The following is a 22,500-nucleotide window of genomic DNA, read 5'->3' as shown; positions in this document are numbered from 1 at the left end:
TGTTTTCCTCTGGCTGGTTGTTGTAAGCTGTATCTGAGAAGATTTGATAGACTTCTGAGATTGGGCTAAAAAAGTTTTCATAAGTCCAGCGTACCAAGTCCAGATGTTGATGTGGACTGTGCAGCAGCATCATGTCCAGGTAATGGGGTCCAAGACTCTCCAGAACAAACGCTCCAGAGAAAATTAGAGCACCGAGGCATATCCTGTAACCCAAATTAAATCGCCTTGTTTTAAAGCGATTAGGGGTGTGACTTTCCATTCTTGATGCAAGTCCCAATTTCAAATCTTATTTGGTCACAAGTTATGCTGAATGAAACTCATTTTAAACATGCCAATTTGTTAAATTAAATATCCGTCGTACAACAATACATTCAATGGTGCCATTTTTTATTCTGGTTCATCAGTACCAATTAATTGGATGTTTATAAAAGGCAGATACATTTTGTATACCTGTATAATAAAAAATAAACAGATTTCTTTGTAAAAGCATATCTTTTTGAAATGCTATTATCCCAGGATGGATTCTGTTAAATGTGTTGGTCGGTGGTCGAAGATGGTGGTTTATATAATGGTGTGTAAATGTTATTTGTCTCAGAGCTCTAATCCTGACTGGCAGATGGTTTGCTGTTCCCTAAAAAAACATGTTCTATCTGTCACGTCACATGCTCCCCATATGGTGTGAGGACAAGTTTAGCCTGGTTTGCATATAGGTAGTTAGTGTCACACAATCCCAGCATGCATCTGCCTGGGATCAAAACAATGCTGTCTTGGCAGCACCAATCTTTCAAAACTGTTTAGGTTTTATGACAGCAGATAGCTGTTGCATCTGTGGATGTCAAAACAGTTGACATCCACAGATCCACAGTGCGGTTGGCGTGCGTGCCAACCGCACGCACGCACGCACGCACGCACGCACGCACGCACGCACGCACGCACGCACGCACGCACGCACGCACGCACGCACGCACGCACGCACGCACGCACGCACGCACGCACGCAAGTCGCAGACACACAAACATGCATTAGCCCATTGGTCTTTCTGGAAGGTGCTATGCAAAAAATAAGATGATTGCAAGTGACACAGATAAACAACAGATCCCTATTAAAGGCCCCATAAGCACACATTCAAGTCTTTGTGTATGTGTGTAACATGGCACTGGAGGGAGCCAACAAGTATTGCTGCTAAGCACAATGTCCTGTGTGATTTCTCATTACCCACGTGGGTGTTGGGAATACAATCATTATTATAAAGGTACGGCCCCACCAACCGCGTTACTCGCGTTGGTTAACGCGAGTAACGCGCCTAACCTGACGCTTGATCATTGTGTGGTGGTTCAACGCTTCCAACGCGTCAACGCGCCAACGCAGCTAGATGAGTCCATGTCCATGCAAGTGAACAGAGCGTTCCCTCTTCATCATAACTATCAAACCAAACATCCTTCACATTCACCGAGCGAACATTATGAAAGTAAAATGCACATTTCTCGCTAAAAATGTTTCCATAAACGCATTTAATGGCGTAACTATGTTACTATTTCCACCCAGAATAAAGATAGTTGTCGGCCGTGGCTGCGCTGGAGTCCGAGGTAGGAAACCCAAACGCCGCCGTGTTTGGGTGATAGAGTTTAGATCGGGTTAGATTAAATAATCTCTGATATAAATAACAATAATCGGGTTAAATAACTTCACATGGTGTGTCTGGTCTGTGTTTCCAGCATTCGTAGTGTTGATCAGCAGAGAAATAGTCTGCCAAGACGTTGAGGTTGCTTAGCATCCAGACACTCTATCCATGCAAGTGAACGGAGCGTTCCCTCTTCGTCATAACTATCAAACCAAACATCCTTCACATTCACCGAGCGAACATTATGAAAGTAAAATGCACATTTCTCGCTAAAAATGTTTCCATAAACGCATTTAGCGTAACTATGTTACTATTTCCACCCAGAATAAAGAAAGATGTCGGCCGTATGATTCTGTCCAAGCTCACTACTCTCTGCCAGTGACGTCGGGTCAAGCTCCACGCTGATTGGCTATCGCGGCTAAGCGCCACGCGTTGGAGCGTTGAAAGTTCACATTTCTGAACTCCAGGCGTTGGTGCGTCCCTAACGCGACGCCCCTAACGCGACGCTTCAACGCATGTAACGCGTCTACGCGCCTATATCAATGGTTCCCTATGCAAACATGCCGAGTTTGGACGCCCCTAACCCTACATGCCCACTACCTCCGTCAGTCAACGGACGTGGGAAGGCGTGGCTGACTGATGGGGGAGTAGTCTTTGCAGATGCATCCGTCAGCCAATCAAATCGCTTCGCCGGGTTCTTCCCGCTTCTTCCTGCTTGTTGCGATGCAAGATGACCCGCTTTCCCGCTTTCCAGTATCGTCAGAGCCCGAGTCGCGTCACAGGGCTTAAATTTGCATACGCGATCTGATTGGATGACGGATCCGTCACTGCCGAAAAAGTTGAACATTTTTCAACTTTCTGACGGAGCCAAAGGCTCCAACGGAACGGACGGATCCACAATGCATTGCGCGTCCGTCCCCATTCAAAGTCAATGGGGATCAGTCAACGGACGGAGGTAGTGGGCACGGGGCGTAACGCGAGTAACGCGGTTGGTGTGGCCGTACCTTAAGACAATATAGCAAGATAACACGTTACTAATTCTGTGAGGGAAATGCAGTTGTTGCAGTGCAAATACAAAATAAAATAAATCAAAGAATGAAGAAAATAAAGATACAATGCAAGATATACACAAGATACAAGATCTTCTAAATCAGTTCACAAATTAATTCCCAGGACCAACAATACCATGAATAATGATTTGAAACATAGTGCAAATTCAAAACATTCCAGCTTAGTTATTGCCCTCTTGAATTAGAATCAATTACATTCACATAATGTTACCCCCGGCTTGTCCTCGAGTGTCAAGGTGTCCCTGAGCAAGACACCTAACCCTAACTGCTCTCGACGAGCTGGCTGTCGGCTTGCATGGTTGACTCTGCCGTCGGTGTGTAAATGTGTGTATGAATGGTTGTAAGTCACTTAGTCTAAAAGCGTCTGCTAAATAACCGAAATGGAAATGTAGAGTGCTTGAGCTTTCTCAATGAGTTGCTTAAAAGCCCCCTTATTTCTAGTTATTTCTATTTTCTATTGCTGTTAAAATAACAAGGTCTTAGTTCTTTAGTAGCTCTTTATTATCTTTTCATTCAAATAAATGGCAATTCCTATTATTCAAATACAGCACAGGGATATAGGAATAAATCAAAACATATATATTTATGTGTATACATAAAAACCTGTATATAACAGGGGCATGCTTGGTAAGGTGTCAGACAGGTTGAAGTTCAAATAGTTTGAACTTTGAGTGCAGCTGCAAAGACAATTCTGGTACTGGGTTGGAACTATATTCATGAATGGATAGCCTGACCTCGGTCTGCTGTCTCAGGCCATTACAAGGGCTTTTTCCTTGCTCTAAATGATGTGTTAAAACCTGACATTCCTCCCTTGATGTTGTTCTTGTGGTAGCTTGGACCAAGGGCGGTAAGATCCCAGGCTCTGGGTGTTACTAACACGTTCCAAAAAATAAATGAATGGATCTGGTTGTGTCCCTGGCTTGGGTACTTGGAAGTCATGTGATGAAACATGTCACGACTGGTCTTGTTCGGCCACCTGGTGAAAACAGAGATGACATGTTGAGTTTACGCTAGGATTCCCTATCAGGAATCTGAGCTCTGCGCTTCTCGGGACTGAGCCATCGGACACACAGCAGCCGATCATTACGGCAGCGTTTCCCTGTGTTCCGACAAAACGTTGACGGGGCCCTCATTAGGGTGCTCGAATGGCTCCAGCAGAGCCGAAGGGGTTAGCGGTCGTCATGGGAACCCAGGTACGCCACCGTTGAGTCCACAAGGACAGCGGCGGGTGGACGTGACTGGCCCAAGCATCTGGCCTTTGGTTTCTATGGCGTCGCCGGGACAGTATACGGCTTTCAGGGCTGACAGGAAAGGACGCGTGTCACTAGGGCCTGTCCGCTCGTGTTCGTTCAGCCCTCCACTCTTTGCCGCTCTCAGGAACACCTGCACAAAGCGGGCGGGCAGCCAGGCATCCGGAGAGCCACAGCGACTGAACGGCTGCTTTTAGGCTGCTGAGACCCCCAGCCGTCACGGTGGCTCTCCCACCTCTCAGCTGTGAAATGTGCACATAATGGATGACGTGTCACGTCCTGTCTTCTTCTTGTGACCGTCCGCATCGTCTTGACGTCTCATTCAATTTTTGGGATATTTTCTGTTGTATAAGCACATTGCTGTTTTTAAGCAAATCATTTAACTATGTGTGGTTAAAAACAGATTTTGATCAAATGCTAGTAAGGGTTAGAATTAGTCAGAAAAACGGGCTCTTCTTCTGTGTGCTGTGACTGCCCATGATCTTGTTCCGGATGTAATTCAGGGAAGTATTCATTATCGTTCAAGGCTCATTCAACCCTGCTACGATTTGAATGAGTTTTACTTTGTCGCTGTGAAGGCGATTAGTCACGATTGTGAAGGACCCTTCCAGACAATGGGAAGGACGGCAACTGGCCAGCGCTTGGCTGCTGTGAACCAGGGCTCCACTGAGTGCTGTCGAGTTGCCATCAGCATCCCATCAAACTGCCGGTACAGTGCTCCTTGGTGGAAGCACGGACTCTGCATAGCCACTCCTCCCAAAGCCACCTACGCACTTATTGTATGTTGTACATCCTTGCACTAAATGTATGCACTTATTGTATGTCGTACTTAGTTATAGTACTTAGTTGTGTAGCATCTTATCCTAGCTATCTTTGTTGTGTACGGGGAATGGGTTAACCTAGCGATTGTAAGTGCTTTGCATTTGGTTCTTACTGCACCGACAGGGATTTATTGTTTCACCTTCTTCTGACAAAAGTACTTATTGTAAGTCGCTTTGGATGAAAGTGTCTGCTAAATGCTCGAAATGGAAATGGAAATGGAATACACAAACCCGGTCTTTCTCCATCAACAACAATCAATGCACCAAGAGTGATGTTCTCAATTTAAGTGAAAGAGTTGGTGCGAGCATTCACCATGGAGACCTGATGCTTGGTGATTTTTTAGTTTTGGAATGTGGGGAACCTTTCTGCGTTTTGTCACATGCAAGACATTAGACGGAACGCTCAATAGACGTGAAGCTCGAGGGGTGATCAAGGTTTCAGTAGGAGATGTTCAGACAAGCCGTGAGACCGATCTTCACCATCTTCAAATCCTTGACCACCTTGTAGTGTTGCACACCGGCCAAAGGTCTCCTGCCTCTTGTCTTGATAGGCCCCTCCCCTCCCTTCCTCGTTGACCAGCAGTGTTCCGGGAGACTGATTATATCACTGACCCAGCCAAGCAGAGGTGTGACATTTTGCACTCAGCCTCCCAACCAACCATCCACCATTCTACCGGACACTGCTCTGGATACTGCACACCCCGGGCATGCGCTCCACATGTGTGTGCAAGTCACATCCACGCTGGCCGGTTAATGAAGTCTTGGATGGACGGAACAGTACAGAAGAGGGCAGCGGCAGAGGAGAACTGGGTGGCATTTGTCCTGAACTTAGCTTGCACTTGCTACGTGTGATCGATGCGTCTCTGCCGGGAAGACGGATCACCAGTCTACCCCCTGCGGGGCGCGTCCAGCGGCGCAGAGAGTACTCTGGTCAGGCTCAGGCCAGCGGTCATCTCCTTAAGTGGGGGCGCTCTGAAAGAGTGCTTCTGCTCTGACTGATTACATCCACTCGGGCGTCTAAGTGCCTGCTGATCCACCTTGTTATGTACAGCCATATATCCAATAGGACAAGGACAGAGGTCAGCCCTCCGCTATAATACAATCCTGGTTGCAGATGTTATCTGCGGGTTTTTTTAGGGCTTTTATTTTGAAAAGCAGAATAAGCTTGATGTTGTTGAAATGAGCAATTATCCATTTAATCAAGTTCTTTATGGAAAAAGTTAGGTTAGGAAAACGACTTGTGCTTGTGCCGTCATGCTGGGGGCAGTAGCGCCTCCACGCTGACCCCCAGGCGTTTGAATAGGTCTCGCTGAATGAGGTCACAGCCAGGAGGCTGTCCCGGGTAACTGATGAGTTCCATCCATCTCTGCCCCGAGCCAGAGGTCAGAGGGTTGTACACACACACACACACACACACACACACACACACACACACACACACACACACACACACACACACACACACACACACACACACAGTCACACACACACACACACACACACACACACACACACACACACACACACACACACACACACACACACACACACACACACACACACACACACACACACACACTCTGGGTCCACTCTCCTGGCCTTTTGACTCAGCAGAGCTCTCGCGTCAGCCGTTAGACACACTGAACTAATCACCTCGACGCTTCTTAACTTGTTGCTGTCAACAGAAGCGCTGTGTCCTGGGGGAAACAGCTGCATCCTGTGGATTAACATATATCATGTGTTTACTGTTCTTGGGAACACATGAACAGTGAGTGTTGTTGTGAGTGGCATCCTTTTTAGGTTTGCTTCCACTGAATGTTTCATTTTTTACCTCTGTAGTCGTTATAGTTGGTGCTTGGAGTTACCTTCTAGTCATATATCTGTTTTCTGAGACAATTTCAGAGATGGAATTATATGCAGCTTTTAAAATACAGTTCTCCGTTAAAGAACAAATAATTGCAGCTTTGTTTTGCTTAATTTTCTGGGGATACTGGGATGTGAGTGTAGGATCGGTGATGCTAGTCGCACCAGTGCTACAAACATCAATAACTGAAACCGTTACTGATACAGACATGATCAGTGCTCCTCCGTATCTTTTACAACTCTAACCTTTTGACCAAATACGAAAGGCTTAGCTTAGGCCGCTGACGTCACCGATGTGATTTGTGCAAATACTTTGTAGTTGCCGTTGATACACGACATCGGATGTTGTTGCTGAACAAACAGCCAACAGTTATAGCGCCTAGCCCGCCGGCCAGCGAACGTGGTCCTGCGTACTTCTGAATCACTTCAGAAAGAGTGGATGCCTAGCAACAAGTGGATATTTGTTTCTCCTGTTTGATTTTTGTTGTTTGCAGGTGTAGTGCTCCTAGCCTCCGGCATAACACGCAGCCATGTTTGACCTTCCTGGCTCGTGGTGGGGTTTAAGTGTCAGCCTGCGCTCCAGGCCAGACCTCCAGCTAATGTGTGCTCTTCTCTCTCTCTTCGACGCAGGATGCCTATCGCCCACCGCTTTCACCTGATGCGGGAAAAGCACCCAGAGAAGTTCAACAGCAGGTACAACGTTAAATATGTGGACATGCAGTCCAACAACAAAAATGTCATGGGGGTCGTTGCTGGATTTCGAGTGCGAATCACCGTAGGAGACTTGAGCAGACTCAGGTTGTGATGGCTTGTGTGTTTTTTGTTTAAGCTGTTATCCTGGTTTGGTCCAAAATGTCCTTGGCTATAGATTAAGGGTCCACTTATTCTGAGGTGTACACGCACAGATCACCCACTCAGCAATTGTCCCCTAGCAACAATAGCTCATCAACTTTTTTTAAGTTGCATTTGCAAACAATGATCTAACAACCGTGTATGGAAGCATATATGTAGCAAAATTCAAATGGCAATGCAATTTGGAATTCCATTATGCATTTGACAATGCATTATGCAATTTTATAATGTAATTTGTAAATACGTTATTCAAAGTGTATTTTAAAATGCAAAGTGACAATGCAATCCTCAATTAAATTTGCAAAAGTTCTAACAATACAAATAGAATAACATTTTGTCAAATTCTTTGAGTTCCTTTATACAAATTGAAAAGCTATAGCGTCCCCGTGATTGCAATCCACTTCGCCACGCTCCGTGTGTTGCGATATTCAAATGACATTTCAATCCGCAAAACGGAATCCAAAACGGAATCCAAAGAGGGAATCCAAAGAGGAATCCAAAAAGTCAATATGCAAAGTGGCAAACGTATCAGCAAATCAGCGTCTGGGCGGGAACTACGTCACTTGCTCGTAATTTCCTTGTTCACTTTTAGTTCGTATGTGTCAGGTCCATGGTCACCAATGGTGATTATTGATACGCTCCGAAGTTTGGCCGATGATGTGGAGAACAATCGTGTTGAAGACACAGATGCAGTAGATAGAGTGCGTGTTCTGGGAGATAGGATAGACGACTTATCCTCACGGGTACGTTTTGACGCCAGTGTGGTAAACACAAAGATTTCCAAAGTGCTACAGGCACTGGGTGCGAAACATAGGGTCGGGAGACCCACCGTCTCCACCCACTCCTCACCTACAAGCTCTCCACAACCTAGCCCCCAGTTACCTCTGGGACCTCCTCCAAGAATACACTCCCTCCCGCTCCCTCCGCTCAACCTCTGCTGGACTACTATGTATCCCCACATCACGACTCATTACGAATGGGTGCCCGGTCATTCAGCTGTTCAGCACCCAGGCTCTGGAACTCCCTCCCCCCACACATAAAACAGTCTGACACAATAGAAAGTGACGTAGTTCCCGCTGGTGGCTGATACGTTTGCCACTTTGCATATTGACTTTTTGGATTCCTCTTTGGATTTCCTCTTTGGATTCCGTTTTGGATTCCGTTTTGCGGATTGAAATGTCATTTGAATATCGCAACACACGGAGCGTGGCGAAGTGGATTGCAATCACGGGGACGCTATAGCTTTTCAATTTGAATAAAGGAACTCAAAGAATTTGACAAAATGTTATTGTATTTTTATTGTTATAACTTTTGCAAATTTAATTGAGGATTGCATTGTCACTTTGCATTTTAAAATACACTTTGAATAACGTATTTACAAATTACATTATGAAATTGCATAATGCATTGTCAATTGCATAACGTAATTACTTATTGAATTGCAAATTGCAAATTGCATTGCCATTTGAATTTTGCTACATATATGCTTCCATAACCGTGCCTCAGACCAATGGTAAAAGATCTTCACATACTGCCTTTGTCCTACTGAGGATTGATGAATCAAAGGACTAAAGTAGATAATGACAATGATAAGAGATGGAGAATAGATAGAATAATAGTTGTCAATATGTCAATAGTCCCTTTTTTAAGAACCACACCATTTTTTTGAGAGAGTGGGATCATTTCTTCATAAGGTGACCTTGGGTGTCTTGAAAGGCGCCTCTAAATTAAATGTATTATTATTATTATTATTATTTCAGGTAATACTTGTAAATGGCATAATTGCTTGTAATGATGATAATATCGTACATTATGCAGTTCAAATGTTTTTTTAGGCTGGCAGTGCGTGCGTGTGCTCAGCTTACTGCAAAATGCGTGATTGTGATTAAGCCATTGAGAGTGAATCGCTGCAAGATGATATAAGGTGAAATAAAAAGTTGTTGATTTGGTGGAATGGCCCCACAGAAGCAATGCTTTGAAACACTCAAAAACTACTCAGCCACAGACATCATCCAGAACAGACTCAGCAGACATTCAAAACAGGCGGTAGCTTCAGAGAGCACTGGATTGGTGTGGCGTACTCACCTGGTTAGGATGCATAACAACACAAACATATCCACAGGCAGGAGAGAGAGAGAGAGAGATGAGGGAGCAGGGCAGTCATCCAGGCCAAAAGCGACTAACAAGGGGCCAATCTGTTGGGCCGTATCTGCTCTGAGGGTCAAACCCAGCATATTGAACCCAAATATATTATTTCACATTTCTTTAATTAGAGGTGCTTTCTGACTCGCAAAACTTTTTTTTCATGTAAATCGTCTGCCTTTATATAACTCTTTGGCAGCTCCAAGCACTTTACAATAACTTCCTCACACTAAACCATTCATACACATTCATTCATGACAACTATGCCAAGCAAATAAGTGAGCACGAGCAGGTTAGGTTAGGTGTTTTGCCTCGACACTTAAGGCCCATTCACACCCTACGGTAAATACGGATATGGACCGTTTCGTCCGGTCCCGGAGGGTTTTGTCCGTCAATGGGTCCGTCGCCTCTGAGCTTACGAATCCAGAGTGCTCCGGGAGAAACGGAGCAATACCACCGGAAATCGAGGCGGCAGTATAGAGTCAAAAGTCAGACCATTCGCGAAAATAGAGTATCTGATATGTATATATTGTATTTAACGTTTTATACTTATTATACTATATACCTGACCTTTTTATTTTATTGTTCCCCTGCTTTGGCAATGAGTTGTTACTGGTCATATAACAACATTTTGAGGAGATAAACTGCGGGTTGGTGAGGGGTGTCACATGCCAACTTTTAGGCCTACACTTTTTGCACTTTTTTTTGCCGATTTCGGATGACACAAAGCAAAATCATCTCTACAGATATCATGTTTCCGATTGTCGATGCCGTTAAATTGTGAAACGACAGTCACTTCCCTCTAGAGGGTTTATTGCGTAACATCCATAACAACGCTGAAACCAGACGGAGTAATGAAGGGTAGTTCCGGAGGCAACGTTTGGGGCGGACGGACGAATGTCGTCCGGATCCGGAGGTATGAATCAGCCTTTAGTCTTGTGCGTTTCGGCCGACCGTCCAGACAGATCCGGTGGATCCGGTGCCCGAAAACGTGCTTCTCTGAAAACATGTCCCAGGGTGGTTTCAAATAAATCCGGACCCTTTCGTGTTAGGATTCATGTGCACGCCTGAAACGCAAACGATGACGTCATCGCCCCCACCCTCAACCCTCTAACCTTAGTGATTGGCTAGCCCATGGCGTCTCAGAACGACAAAAACAATGATGCCGGACTACATGCTTGTGACGATTCTGCAGCAGATAATGTCCCTTGTTGGGCTGCTAGTAGGGATGGGAATTGATAAGAATTTCACGATTCCGATTCCGATTCCGATTCTGCTTATCGATCCGATTCCTTATCGATTCTCTTATCGATTCTCATTGGGTGAGAAAATAAGTATAAATGTGTTTGTTTGCATTACATCTCTTTAATATCTGATCAGAAGTGCTTCTAGTATTAGGAAATTGTACATTTTCAAATGAATTGGTCTAGAAGAAAAAATATATGTTTCGCTTTGCCCAAATGCCATCATTATGTGCCATACAACTAAAAACACAGACTGAAAACAGCCAAATAAGAGCTTGTGCCTTTTGGAATTCTAACAGTGCTCATTTGCATTCAACTTGTAACAAAATTAAACTGACATAAACAAAATGAAGCATTGATTAGACAGAGATTTATTAGATGGGCCTACCTAATAAACCGTTGGAACACATAAGACCGGAAACCATAGCAATGCCGGTAAACAAACCCCGAGAAGCCCAATCCCTATGAGAGCTCCCCACGCTACGGCCATCCGGAGGCGACAGAGCTGGCCGTGATATTATATATACAATTATAATATAGTATATAATATATTATATACTATTATATATAGAGCTCCGGGAGTCGCAAACTGCAACAATCACTTTCTCCTCCATTCCGCGGTTCATCCGGACTGCTGCACTGAGTTTGACGGCTGAACGCGGATTGGCTGTTACGTTACACATGTCACTCAGTTATCACGCTGTTGAACGCTGATTGGCTGTCATCACAACAAAAACTTGTCATCGGTTTTCTCCCGCGAAAAACTCGCCCTTATACGCGTCTCTACGTTCACTTTGTATGGGATCTTGTCGCCCCGTCGCGTTTGGTGTGAACGCACAATGCGATTCTTCCTCGGCGGCGACATGTTTGCTGCGTTCTGAACCAAATCAAAGCAGCGTGTGTGTGACGTCACGACGCATTTACCGCGACCGGAACCGATAAGCGGAATCGTTAAGCAGGCTTGCTAACGATTCCAAGGAATCGGTTGACTCGGAACCGGTTCTGAACAAGAACCGGTTCTCGATGCCCATCCCTAGCTGCTAGTGCAATATTTAATGTTGCTCCGCTACCAAAATAAGCAAAAAAATATTACAGACGGATAAATTCACCAAATCTACTTAGAACCACCGCAAAGCGCTACCAGGAGATAGCTGTGTCTGAAATCGCGTACTTAAAGGGACGCTATGTAAAAATGACTCCCATCTAGTGGTACAATAGTAATTTAACACCAATAAGGACTTATATGAATGAATACGTTGATTTAAGGTAATAAATTACTAAAAAATATTACACAGTGTCCCTTTAAGTAAGTGCACTTACAATGAGTGCACTTCATTATCCCTACAGTACACTTACTTATAGGCGCAGTGCTCTCATTTCTACATTGCACTGTCAAAATAGCCTTCGCGTACCTACCGGAAATGAGTTTGCAGTTTGACGGTTCTTCTTCTGTGGTATTTTTTTTTCTGATTGATCATTTCCATAATTCCCTAAGCCGATAGCCAAAACAGACTCGTTAGTCGCCTGTATTAGCGATCTAGCAGTATTCACGTTATCGTTCTCGATACCAACTGATTACAGAATGGTCACCATAAAAACACTGGTCTGATACAGCCTAAAACATTGTAGTTGAAAAACAAACCAAGGCTGTGTCTCAATTCAGGGGACGCATCCTTCGAAGGGTGCATTCGAAGGGTGATTGCGTCACTGCAACGCGTCAAGGCTGTCCCATTTCGAAGGCTCCTTCAAATGCGGCCGACAAATGCAGCCTTCTTTTCCCGATTTTGAAGGATACACCGGATGGATCCTTCACGGCCCAACGTTTCCCAAGATTCATTGCGCTTTGGATTTTTTTCACAAAATGGCGTCAGAGAGAGCAGAAGCGGCAGTTACAGCCAATTACATATTCAATGACAAAACAAATAAAATAAATTTGGGACTATTTTAAATTTGTAACTTTATTGTTCAAGTTCAATTTCATTAACACAAGCCATATAACGTTAAACTAATTAACGTTATATTTTATATAATTATTATATAACTGAATCTGAATCAGAATCAGAAAACTTTATTGATCCCTGGGGGGAAATTGTTTCGTTCCAGGTGCTCCGTACAAATAGAAATTAAAAGCATAGAAGATACGATTATAAAAAATAGAAAATTATAAATAAAATGAAATAAAATAAGAATAAAGTAGGAAGTGGACATCTAAGTGAATGTGGACATCTCTTAGTGGGTTATATAAAACTGCTCCATTTCCCCTCCGCCGTCCGGTTTGAACTGCGGCTGTCAAGGTTGCTAGGTGACAGGAGCGGCGCATCATCACGCAAGACAAAGGGTGTTAACGGCTTTTACGCAAACTTGAAATGATCCGTAGGGCAGACCATCTCATTTAAAAACGTTTGTTCGGCCTTCACGGTCTACGAAGGCTACACCTTCATAGGCCGCGTCCCTCAAATGATGCGTCCCCTGAATTGAGACACAGCCCAAATATTTGTAATTTTACTTACATTTGTAGAGCGTGTTGGCCTCAAATGTTAAAATGTCCTCCATTTCAGATTTGAAATTCCCGCCCCCTCCGCTACGTAGACAAGATGGCATCCGTTGAGGGTGGAAAGTGTCCATCGGTCGACACTAAATTTTTTGATCGTTTTGAGTGTGCCACCGAGGTACTTCCAGTGCACTGCGTTTTGGCACACTCTCCGTTTTTGAGCAAAGTGCACTCCAAAAAGTAAGTGTAAGTATAGAAGTGCGCTATTTCAGACACAGTACTGGACTGTATGTTTGTAAATAGCGCACAAGCTTTATGCACATTCACGCCTCTTCTTCTTCTTTTTTTGCTGGAGTTCTGTAGCAGAAGCAGCGCCACTTATGGGCCTGGAATGTGTACTACAGCGTTTCTACAACTATGCAGTTTTGCAATGAATCCAGACAACTATCTCTGCCTCCTGAACCCATGGTGCCCAGATGTGCATGTCAGAACTTGGATCTAGATTTGATAAAATAGTCACGCCTCTGTTGTTTGTCCAATATGACGTAGGCATCAGAACACACGTTCCAATGTTTTGTTTGTGTGTGTGTGTGTGTTTTGTGTGCGTGTGTGTTGTGCGTGCGTGCGTGTGTGTGTGTGACTGTGTCTATTTTTTCGTAATAGCAACACAGTACTCACAAAAAAAAATATGAATCAAGATTTTAATTATTAACTACTCTATTTAATCCAATCCATTGTAAACTCCTGCACACGTGAATTTCTGTACCAGGGTTGATAAAGTGTTGACTCATCTTTGGACGTTTAAAGTGTAATTGGCCTGTTGAGGCATCAAACATTAATCTGGATAATTACATCTTTTTGATTGCTTTTTGCAATCAAAACCTGCGATGCATTTTCAACTCAATAAACGGACAATCAAACGTAAAATATGTAACCTTTAAACTGATTATAATTTGTACTCAGCTTGATTAGGAATTAATGTGCAGGTGTGGCAAGCTGCTCTGATTACTCGAGTATGTCCCATTGATTTCCTGATGCACAGAGAGCTTCAGCCTTTCATAATACATGTAAAGGCTTAAAAGTCTTTAGAATGACATCCATTATCTAATTTCCATAAGGCTATATATATATAGATATATATTATATATAAGTTTAGTTTACTGCAGAAAGCTATTTTTTGAGTTCTTCAATCTTACAAATCTACATCAAAATAAGGTTTTCAAATTCCCCACTGCTTTTTTCCTTTGCTTCTCTGCACCACCGACCAGACAGTTGAATGGACATTCGTAACTGTTTCATTGTTTTCTGATTGAAGCATTTGGCTGCCTAAGTGTCTGCCGTTTTGCATGCCAATTTCACTGAAAGACTTTGAGGCGTAGGGACGTCGCAGCCCCTCGCCATGGGTGATAGGACCTCAGTGGTGGAGGGTTCACCTCTGACCTGGCACCAGGCAGAGAGCTGAGGAGATGCGAGCTGCCTGCGGACGCACTCAGACCCGGGCTCTGTGCACTGTTGTCCCCGCCTGTCTGTCTCCGTTCCCACGGTTTGTCTGTCTCTGTCACCTTGCTCATCTCTCCTTTAAAGCAAACACACACACACCACACACACACACACACACACACACACACACACACACACACACACACCACACACACACACACACCACACACACACATACCCACCCACACACATACACACACTGCGCAGGCACGCACACACACTTTCAGAAATATAACTGTGACCAATGAGGCGGCTGGAATCCCAAATCGTCCCCTCAACCATCCCCACCCCAACCACTCCACCTATTGAGAATACTGTCTTTAAGGACTGACCTTAACTTCCTTTCTGCTTGTTGTCCTTTCAAAAGAAAAAATACAACTGTATTTATGTACAGCAACCTCGATTATGCAACTTATTAGGCTCTACTGAGTTAAACACCACATGTATTGAACATCAGCAGCCCCCTCTTCCCCTCCCACCTGAGGGGAGAGGGCCTGTAGCTGGGGACTTTTGAGCATCAACTTCCCTGTCTGTGGAACTCTGTCAGTACAAAGACGAATCAGTAGCCAGACCCAGAGGAGCCCCTGGCCCAGGTACTAATGATGCTTCAAACACTGGACAATGCTCTCTAGCTCTGTGTGTGTGAATGTGTGTGTGTGTGTGTGTGTGTGTGTGTGTGTGTGTGTGTGTGTGTGTGTGTGTGTGTGTGTGTGTGTGTGTGTGTTGTGGTGTGTGTGTGTGTGTGTGTGTGTGTGTGTGTGTGCGTGTGAGCCCTTGTGTGTGCCTTTCAGTGCCGGTGGGGGGCAGGGAGAGGAAGTTTTGGATTAGGAAGTGTCGAATAGCTCTTGTGTGGTGATGAGAAAAAAAGGGCTCTGGTTGCTTTGTTGCTTGCATTACAATAACAATGGAGGTTGTGAGGTTAAGACCAGTGGTTGCTCCGTTTCCCAGCTTCATGGTGATGCTGTCTGAAGGGCCAATCCCGAGCGAGGGAGTCCCTTGTTTTGCTGGAGTAACGCTCATTTTAACCATGCTAATCGTAATGCTTTGAACTGTCTTGAAGTCAGAATGCAGAATGCATCGTATCTATGACGACTCGAAGCACCGATGCGTTCGATGTTGTTTTTTTTTTTTTATAACACATCGTATTTCTCATACTAAAGGCTACGTGCAAAACACTGCCACCTGAGATTATACGATAGCACACTTGTATTACAAATCTTCCTCCTCACTTTATAGGAGCTTGGGTAATCTAAAATCTCCATATGGCCTCGGCTAGGTCTGGCATCAAATGAGCGGCCATTAGCCCTCAACAAGACGTGACACGATGTCCACGTGATTATCCTCATCATATATTCACACCCATGGCCGTGAAGAGGCTATGGGGGGTCAGTTTAGTGAGTTAAAGTAAGGAGGGGGGAGAGAGAAGGCGGGCATGCGCCTCATGGGTGAGTCAAGACACCTCCCCGTTTGATCCATGCAGTCACATGTCCTCGCGACAGACGGGGTGTGGGGTGGGGGGGGTGGGAGCGTCCCGGCCCCCGCTGGGCTTTCTTAGCTTGGCGTGCATTGTTCTCATCGCCAGAGTACATTTCGGGGGGCCGAGTCATCATCTGAAACAGAGTCCCGATAGAAAAGACAGCAGGGGTCGGAGCGGCAGGCAGCAGCTAGTGCAGAACAACGACAGCGTCCCATGCCAGTCTGCCACGGCGGTGTGCTCTACGCTTTGCCTTCGTTTGGGATCGTTGTGTGTGTGTGTGTGTGTGTGTGTGTGTGTGTGTGTGTGTGTGTGTGTGTGTGTGTGTGTTGTGCTCTGAGGTCCTACTACTGAAGTGATGCAAGTTGCTGAAAGCGATATTTATCATCATGTCATTATTATTAGTTTTTCGCACCGTTCCAGTAACACAGAAATAGAAATTGGACACTGGCTAAAAGAAAGCGAAGAGTTTGGTTTTTATTTTAGTTTGGAGAACCAACAATAATTTTATAACACATTCACTTTTTCACATGTGTGTGTGTGTGTGTGTGTGTTGTTCAACGGCTTTACCTGATGCTTTAATGTTAGGTGTTGTAGGTGTGAGAGTTCCTTTAATTACCTTTAATAGAAACCTGTTTCAGTGTCTAGAGGCAAAATGATTTAAAAATGTCAGTTTGGGAAGGGTGAATAAACATTTGCAAAAGTCAAACTCCAAAAATGACAAAATCACCCAAGTACTTCTGGCCAAGGCTCGATTGTGTTTGTATGGTTTAAAACGGTCTCCCTGTCGCCCTTAGCGATTGCAGGTCGTCTGGCTTTTCATCAAACCTCCACCCTCCAAACTCTATTAAAACCCTGGCAGGAGGACAATACTTCAGCACAACACCCGTTGACGACAATTGATCAAACACAGTGCTTTGCGATTCTGGCTTTTGTTATTATGCCCTTGTGTTCCGACCAAAAATGAGAACATTTTATAATACATAACCGAATAAGCCTGTCGAGACTTTGACGGCCGAGAGACGAGAGCGTTTTAAACAATCACATCACACGGCACAAGGAGAGGAGTGCAGGTATGGGTTTAATCTATTTTATTGACTTTTTATTTTGTTATTTTGTACTTGAAGCCCACTGTTCCCTGTTGGTTGGATCTGAAGTGCTACTCAGAGGGTGAACAGGTCACTGTCATGTCACTGTGTGCACACTTGCAGGCATGTGTGCATATGCAGAGTATGACTTGGAAGTCTCTTGGAGGTTGTATTTGTTTAGAGATGGGGACTGGTTGTTACAGAGACCATGGAGCTGTTTAGACCACGACGTGGAAGTCTCTTGGAGGTTGTATTTGTTTAGAGATGTGTAATTGAGACACTGTGATACATACTGCTAATTGAATGTTTCAACACCAACTATCATACAAATACAAAACGTTTAAATAATCCATTCTAGATCTTCCTTTCATGGTCAAAAATGTAATTGCAATGATGCAAAGCCCAAAAATGTAAAACGATGCAAAGCACTCAATATAGTATCATGCTTGGTTTCCTGCTGACCCCATTTATGGAGTTAAGTATGTTCATCTTGGTTATTGGTCCACGTGTTTTACTAAATATATATTGTAACTTGCTGAGAGCTTTGAAGAAGCGTTTCCTTTCACGTCTCCTCTATCTCCTAAACTCAAGTGAGACTCATTTGGGAAAAACATAACGTTGGAAGGTTGAAATGCCGAATGGAAATAATTGCGACCTAATCTACCAGACGTTGGGTGTGAAAGGTCCCCTAAATCAGATGTGACGGCTGTGTAATCCTGATCTTCATCTCCGCCTGTGCTCATTGTCCAAATGGACACAGGCATGACTCCCTGCTTGTGGCCTCCTTAAGCTCTGTTTTAACAACAGTAACACACACACACATACACACACACACCGACACACACACAATCACTAACTGACACTGTCAGGTCAAAGGTTATATCACCATAGGGTAGAGGTTCCCTCAGGAAGGGATTTAGCTCCTCAAGGAATGTTCCGGACTGAACAAGTTATTAATGACATTCTTCTACTCATGACATTCACGCTGCCGGTATTGATCTTACAGACATTGGTGACTTGGGGGCCAGCCCAATAACAAGTAGCCATTATTAATTGGCAACATATTGAGGCAAGATGTGTTGAGTAGTTGTAATTAAAATGAATTGTTAGACCCAATCACTTAAACTGCTTGATGTACACCTACTATTCACTATACAATGCTTTCCATCCAGTTAGGGCTCCTAGTGAGGTTAAAGGACATTGCCTGCCCCCCCCCCCCCCCACCCATTTGCTGATAACATTTTTTGTTAACTCAACATTTTGCATTGCACCCTGGGGGATAGTGCATTTTGTCTTCCAGCAAGGCTTCCTTCCTAGGCCTCTGACCGTCTCACCCTGGAACCATCACATCATTTGGTCCTTGTTCGGTCATTATTTGTACCATCGAGTCCCCTAGTTATCAGCCTGAGTTTGTAACCACCTCGACACAGTCCTGAAGCAGAGGTCACAGGGAAGTGAGCAGCTGATTGGATTACCAGAGATAACAGATCAGATTCCACTCACTGGATTTGTCTTCTTAAACCCCCCACCCCTACAACGACCATCCCCCTTGCCTCTACCCTCACCCCACCCTCCTCTATGTAAATGCACACATGACAATTGCAGGCCTATCTCGCTCTACTATCGGCAGTTGCTGTAGCAGAGAGCTAGGTCTCTGCAAACGTCTTAAATTGGGTGCTGCCTAGAGAAACGTAGGCCCCGGCAAAGGTGCTACTGTCACACTCAAAGGGTCCAGGCTAAAGGAAGAGGTGGAGTGTTTCCCTATGTTTAAGGTCTCACACACATCGTCAAGGCTGACTTTATAAGTGGAAGACACAATAATAAGACACCCAGAGAGAGAGAGAGAGAGAGAGAGAGAGAGAGAGAGAGAGGAGAGAGAGAGAGAGAGAGAGGTTGTGTGCATATATGGTAGGTTGCAGCAGCAGGGGGGCAAAGGTCACATGGGTCACTGCTCTCACAGGGAATTAATGGAGATGCTTATCTCAGGGGAAGGGTAGCATGCTGGAGGGGGAGTCACAAGGCCGGGCGAGCACGCCCACCCCAGTGGCCCCACCAAGCATGTTTTCACAACATCTGCTCTGGCCGCCGCCCACCAGCGCGTATTGTGCTGCCCTCTCTATCCATACAGCAGGCCTACTGTATGGATATGAGGCAGGGGTGCAACGGGGCCTGTCCATTTGTGTGCGTATTTCCATTCTCCTGTGAGTGTGAGCACCAGTGGGAACCAGCGGGTGAACCCGTTCCCCTGCACTCCACTCCGCTCTCCCTCCACTCCGCTCAGTGGGCCGACGGAGGTCTGCATGCTGAGCGGAGAGAGAGGCACCGACACACACACACACACACACACACACACACACCACACACACACACACACACACACACACACACACACACACACACACACACACACACACACACACACACACACTGACCCCAGACTAACCTCAAACCACTACGCTGAATAAACACATATTAATGAAAGCAGACACAACGTTTAATACATGCTAACACCGTCAAAAGACATCGAAAGGAAAAGAAACAGCACACCATTTCAAAAGCAGTTCACCAAATTATTTTTAATGATCCGAAATTGACTGGACGTGTCTGATGTCTCCCTCTCATTACAGCGCTGGCATCAGTTCTGGTAAACCAACGCGAGACCACCAACAACATGGATGTTTTGTTGGCATCCATGTTGTTGGATTTGGCTCAACGCTAGTCCAGCCGCTAACCTTAACGACGATCAAACGACGATCTCCATGCCATTACCTACCGGCTCCCCCGGCAGCAGCATGATCCAGATCAAACCAGACATTACCAGCTCCATCAACCAGATACTTGACCCGACTGCCCTTACCTTGGCTGTTTGCTCAGTCCATTTGCTCAACGGCAACAGCGGCCAAACATTTGGGAAAACATGACATCCCAACCGACGGGTCGCCATAGCGACAGGACCTCGCCTGTGTGAGGCAGAGACGAAGCAGCAGGCAGGCAAAGTCGTGGGTTGTTGTTTTGGACGTTGTCAAGAAAGCAGCAGTCCTCTCTGCTGCCTCTGACAAACCCTCCCCCCCACGCAGACACGCAGACACACACACAAACACGGCCTCATGGGAGCGATGGCCGATCCTAACTGTATGTTTATGTTTATGACATGTGTTAATTACCCAGAAAGCCACTGTTGTCGCCACCACGGTTTGCTTTGGGGTGCGCGGATAGACCCCCGTGGCCCGACCTCTTGCGGAGACCCTTCTGCCCCCAGTCCTGTGGGGGTCTAGAGGTCAGACGGCTGTCGGGCAGCAGACAGCTTCAATATGTCGACATCCCCCCCCCCCCCCAACCAACCCCCCTACCAACTACACCCTGTCTGATATATATTCTCTAGCCGTGTTGTTGGTTCTCCAAACCATTGTTTTCTTTCTGCTCTTCCTCGTATAGGATGAAAACAAGCTGTGGTACTTTGAGTTTGGCACCACAGAGACCATCTCAGCCACCTGTAAGAAGCTTAATGAATGCATCGAAGTGGAGGTGAGTTTCCCTTCCCCTCCCCCCAAGGGTTTTGTCATTGCCAACGTGTGGATAAGTAATTGGTGTGCCCTGAGGACAGGTTGAAACGCTGTGATCTCATCCCTGCATCCTTCACTGTGTCTAGTCTTCTTTGTGCTTAGCGTTCTACCGTTTTTTAAAAAACATGGAGCACTGCTGGGCGTGCACACCCACACACACACAACAACACGCAGAAGCACAAACACACGCACTTACTCCCTCACACATGCTCACTCAGTCACTCATTCACTCACTCACTCACTCACTCACTCATAAACACATACACTCACACACACACACACACACACACACACACACACACACACACACACACACACACACACACACACACACACACACACACACACACACACACACACACACACACTCATCATGATCAAAACCACTCAACAATTACAGGAGTAGCTGGAGGAAGTCTGGCTCAGCAAAGTCTGAACTCATTTGGTTTGGCTAGACACTTATTCACGTGAACTCTTTCACCATGGGCCCAGTGCCTCTGAAATATCTCAATAATGACAGTAAACCGCGACCTGACTTTTGCAAGCAGCGGCTTAATCCGGGCCAGTTGTTTTTTTGAAAATGGTCACAGAGAGCTTTCCTCCTTACGATCTGCCCTGTGCTGAGTGCACATGCTACAACACTTTAGAGATGATGCAGGAGGGCAGAGATGTCACAACAGTGGAAATCCCCGCACACAACACACACACATACACACACACACGTTTAACAGCATTAAGCTTTGTCTGAGCTTCTTCGTCTGTATCTTATGTTTTAAAAAGGGAGGGGGCGGGGGGGGAGCTCCATGACCGTGGCAGACTTTCAAATATAATTTAGATGAGACTTCTAACACCACTAAATGACACCAACTATGACAGGGAAGATAAATGGGGCACTAATAGAAATAGTGCATTTGCCTGCTGGATATTTTACTGCTGGCACGCTGAATACACACACCTGGCAGCTTGTGTGTATTCATGACCTAGGAGGGCTTGTTATTCTACCATTCTGCACGAATACCACATAAGCTGATGTGTGGCATTATGGATTGTGGTAATTGACCTGAAAATCTACAATGGTAAATGTAGATTAGTTCAATGTTGTGAGATGTGAATCATATTTATAACATGATCCCTGTATTTATGTGTGTGTGTGTGTTGTTTTTTCTCTGTTCTCTCTCTCTCTCTCTCTCTCTCTCTCTCTCTCTCTCTCTCTCTCTCTCTCTCTCTCTCTCTCTCTCTCTCTCTCTCTCTCTCTCTCTCTCTCTCTCTCTCTCTCTCTCTCTCTCCCTCCCTTGCATTCTGAAGTGCGATGGGATCATCTTGGATCTCAGCAACACGTCCCTGGAGGGCATCGCTGTGCTCAACATTCCCAGCATGCACGGCGGCTCTAACCTGTGGGGCGAGACCAAGAAGAGGCGGAACTACAACCGCATGAGCAAGAAGGTTCCGGACCGAGCGCATAGCAGCACCGTCACCGATGTGAAGGAGCTCAAGTTCTGTGTGCAGGGTGAGTCCAGAAGG

At 45.3% G+C, this 22,500-nt stretch overlaps 1 protein-coding gene across 1 annotated transcript in view; it reads left to right on the top strand.

Annotated features, from left to right (window-relative positions):
• The first annotated feature begins 7,256 nt into the window (after nucleotides 1–7,256).
• The window catches only part of LOC130373771 (diacylglycerol kinase beta-like), a 26,200-nt gene continuing 10,956 nt past the window's right edge, over nucleotides 7,257–22,500 (top strand). The window contains exons 1-3 of the mRNA XM_056580403.1: nucleotides 7,257–7,400; nucleotides 20,852–20,941; nucleotides 22,285–22,486. Coding sequence (XP_056436378.1) covers nucleotides 7,257–7,400; nucleotides 20,852–20,941; nucleotides 22,285–22,486 — 436 coding nt within the window. The remainder of the gene's footprint in view (nucleotides 7,401–20,851; nucleotides 20,942–22,284; nucleotides 22,487–22,500) is intronic.

Source organism: Gadus chalcogrammus, chromosome 20 (genome assembly GCF_026213295.1).
Source record: "Gadus chalcogrammus isolate NIFS_2021 chromosome 20, NIFS_Gcha_1.0, whole genome shotgun sequence".
NCBI classification, from domain to species: Eukaryota; Metazoa; Chordata; class Actinopteri; order Gadiformes; family Gadidae; genus Gadus; species Gadus chalcogrammus.
This window is presented reverse-complemented; position numbering and strand designations above follow the sequence as displayed.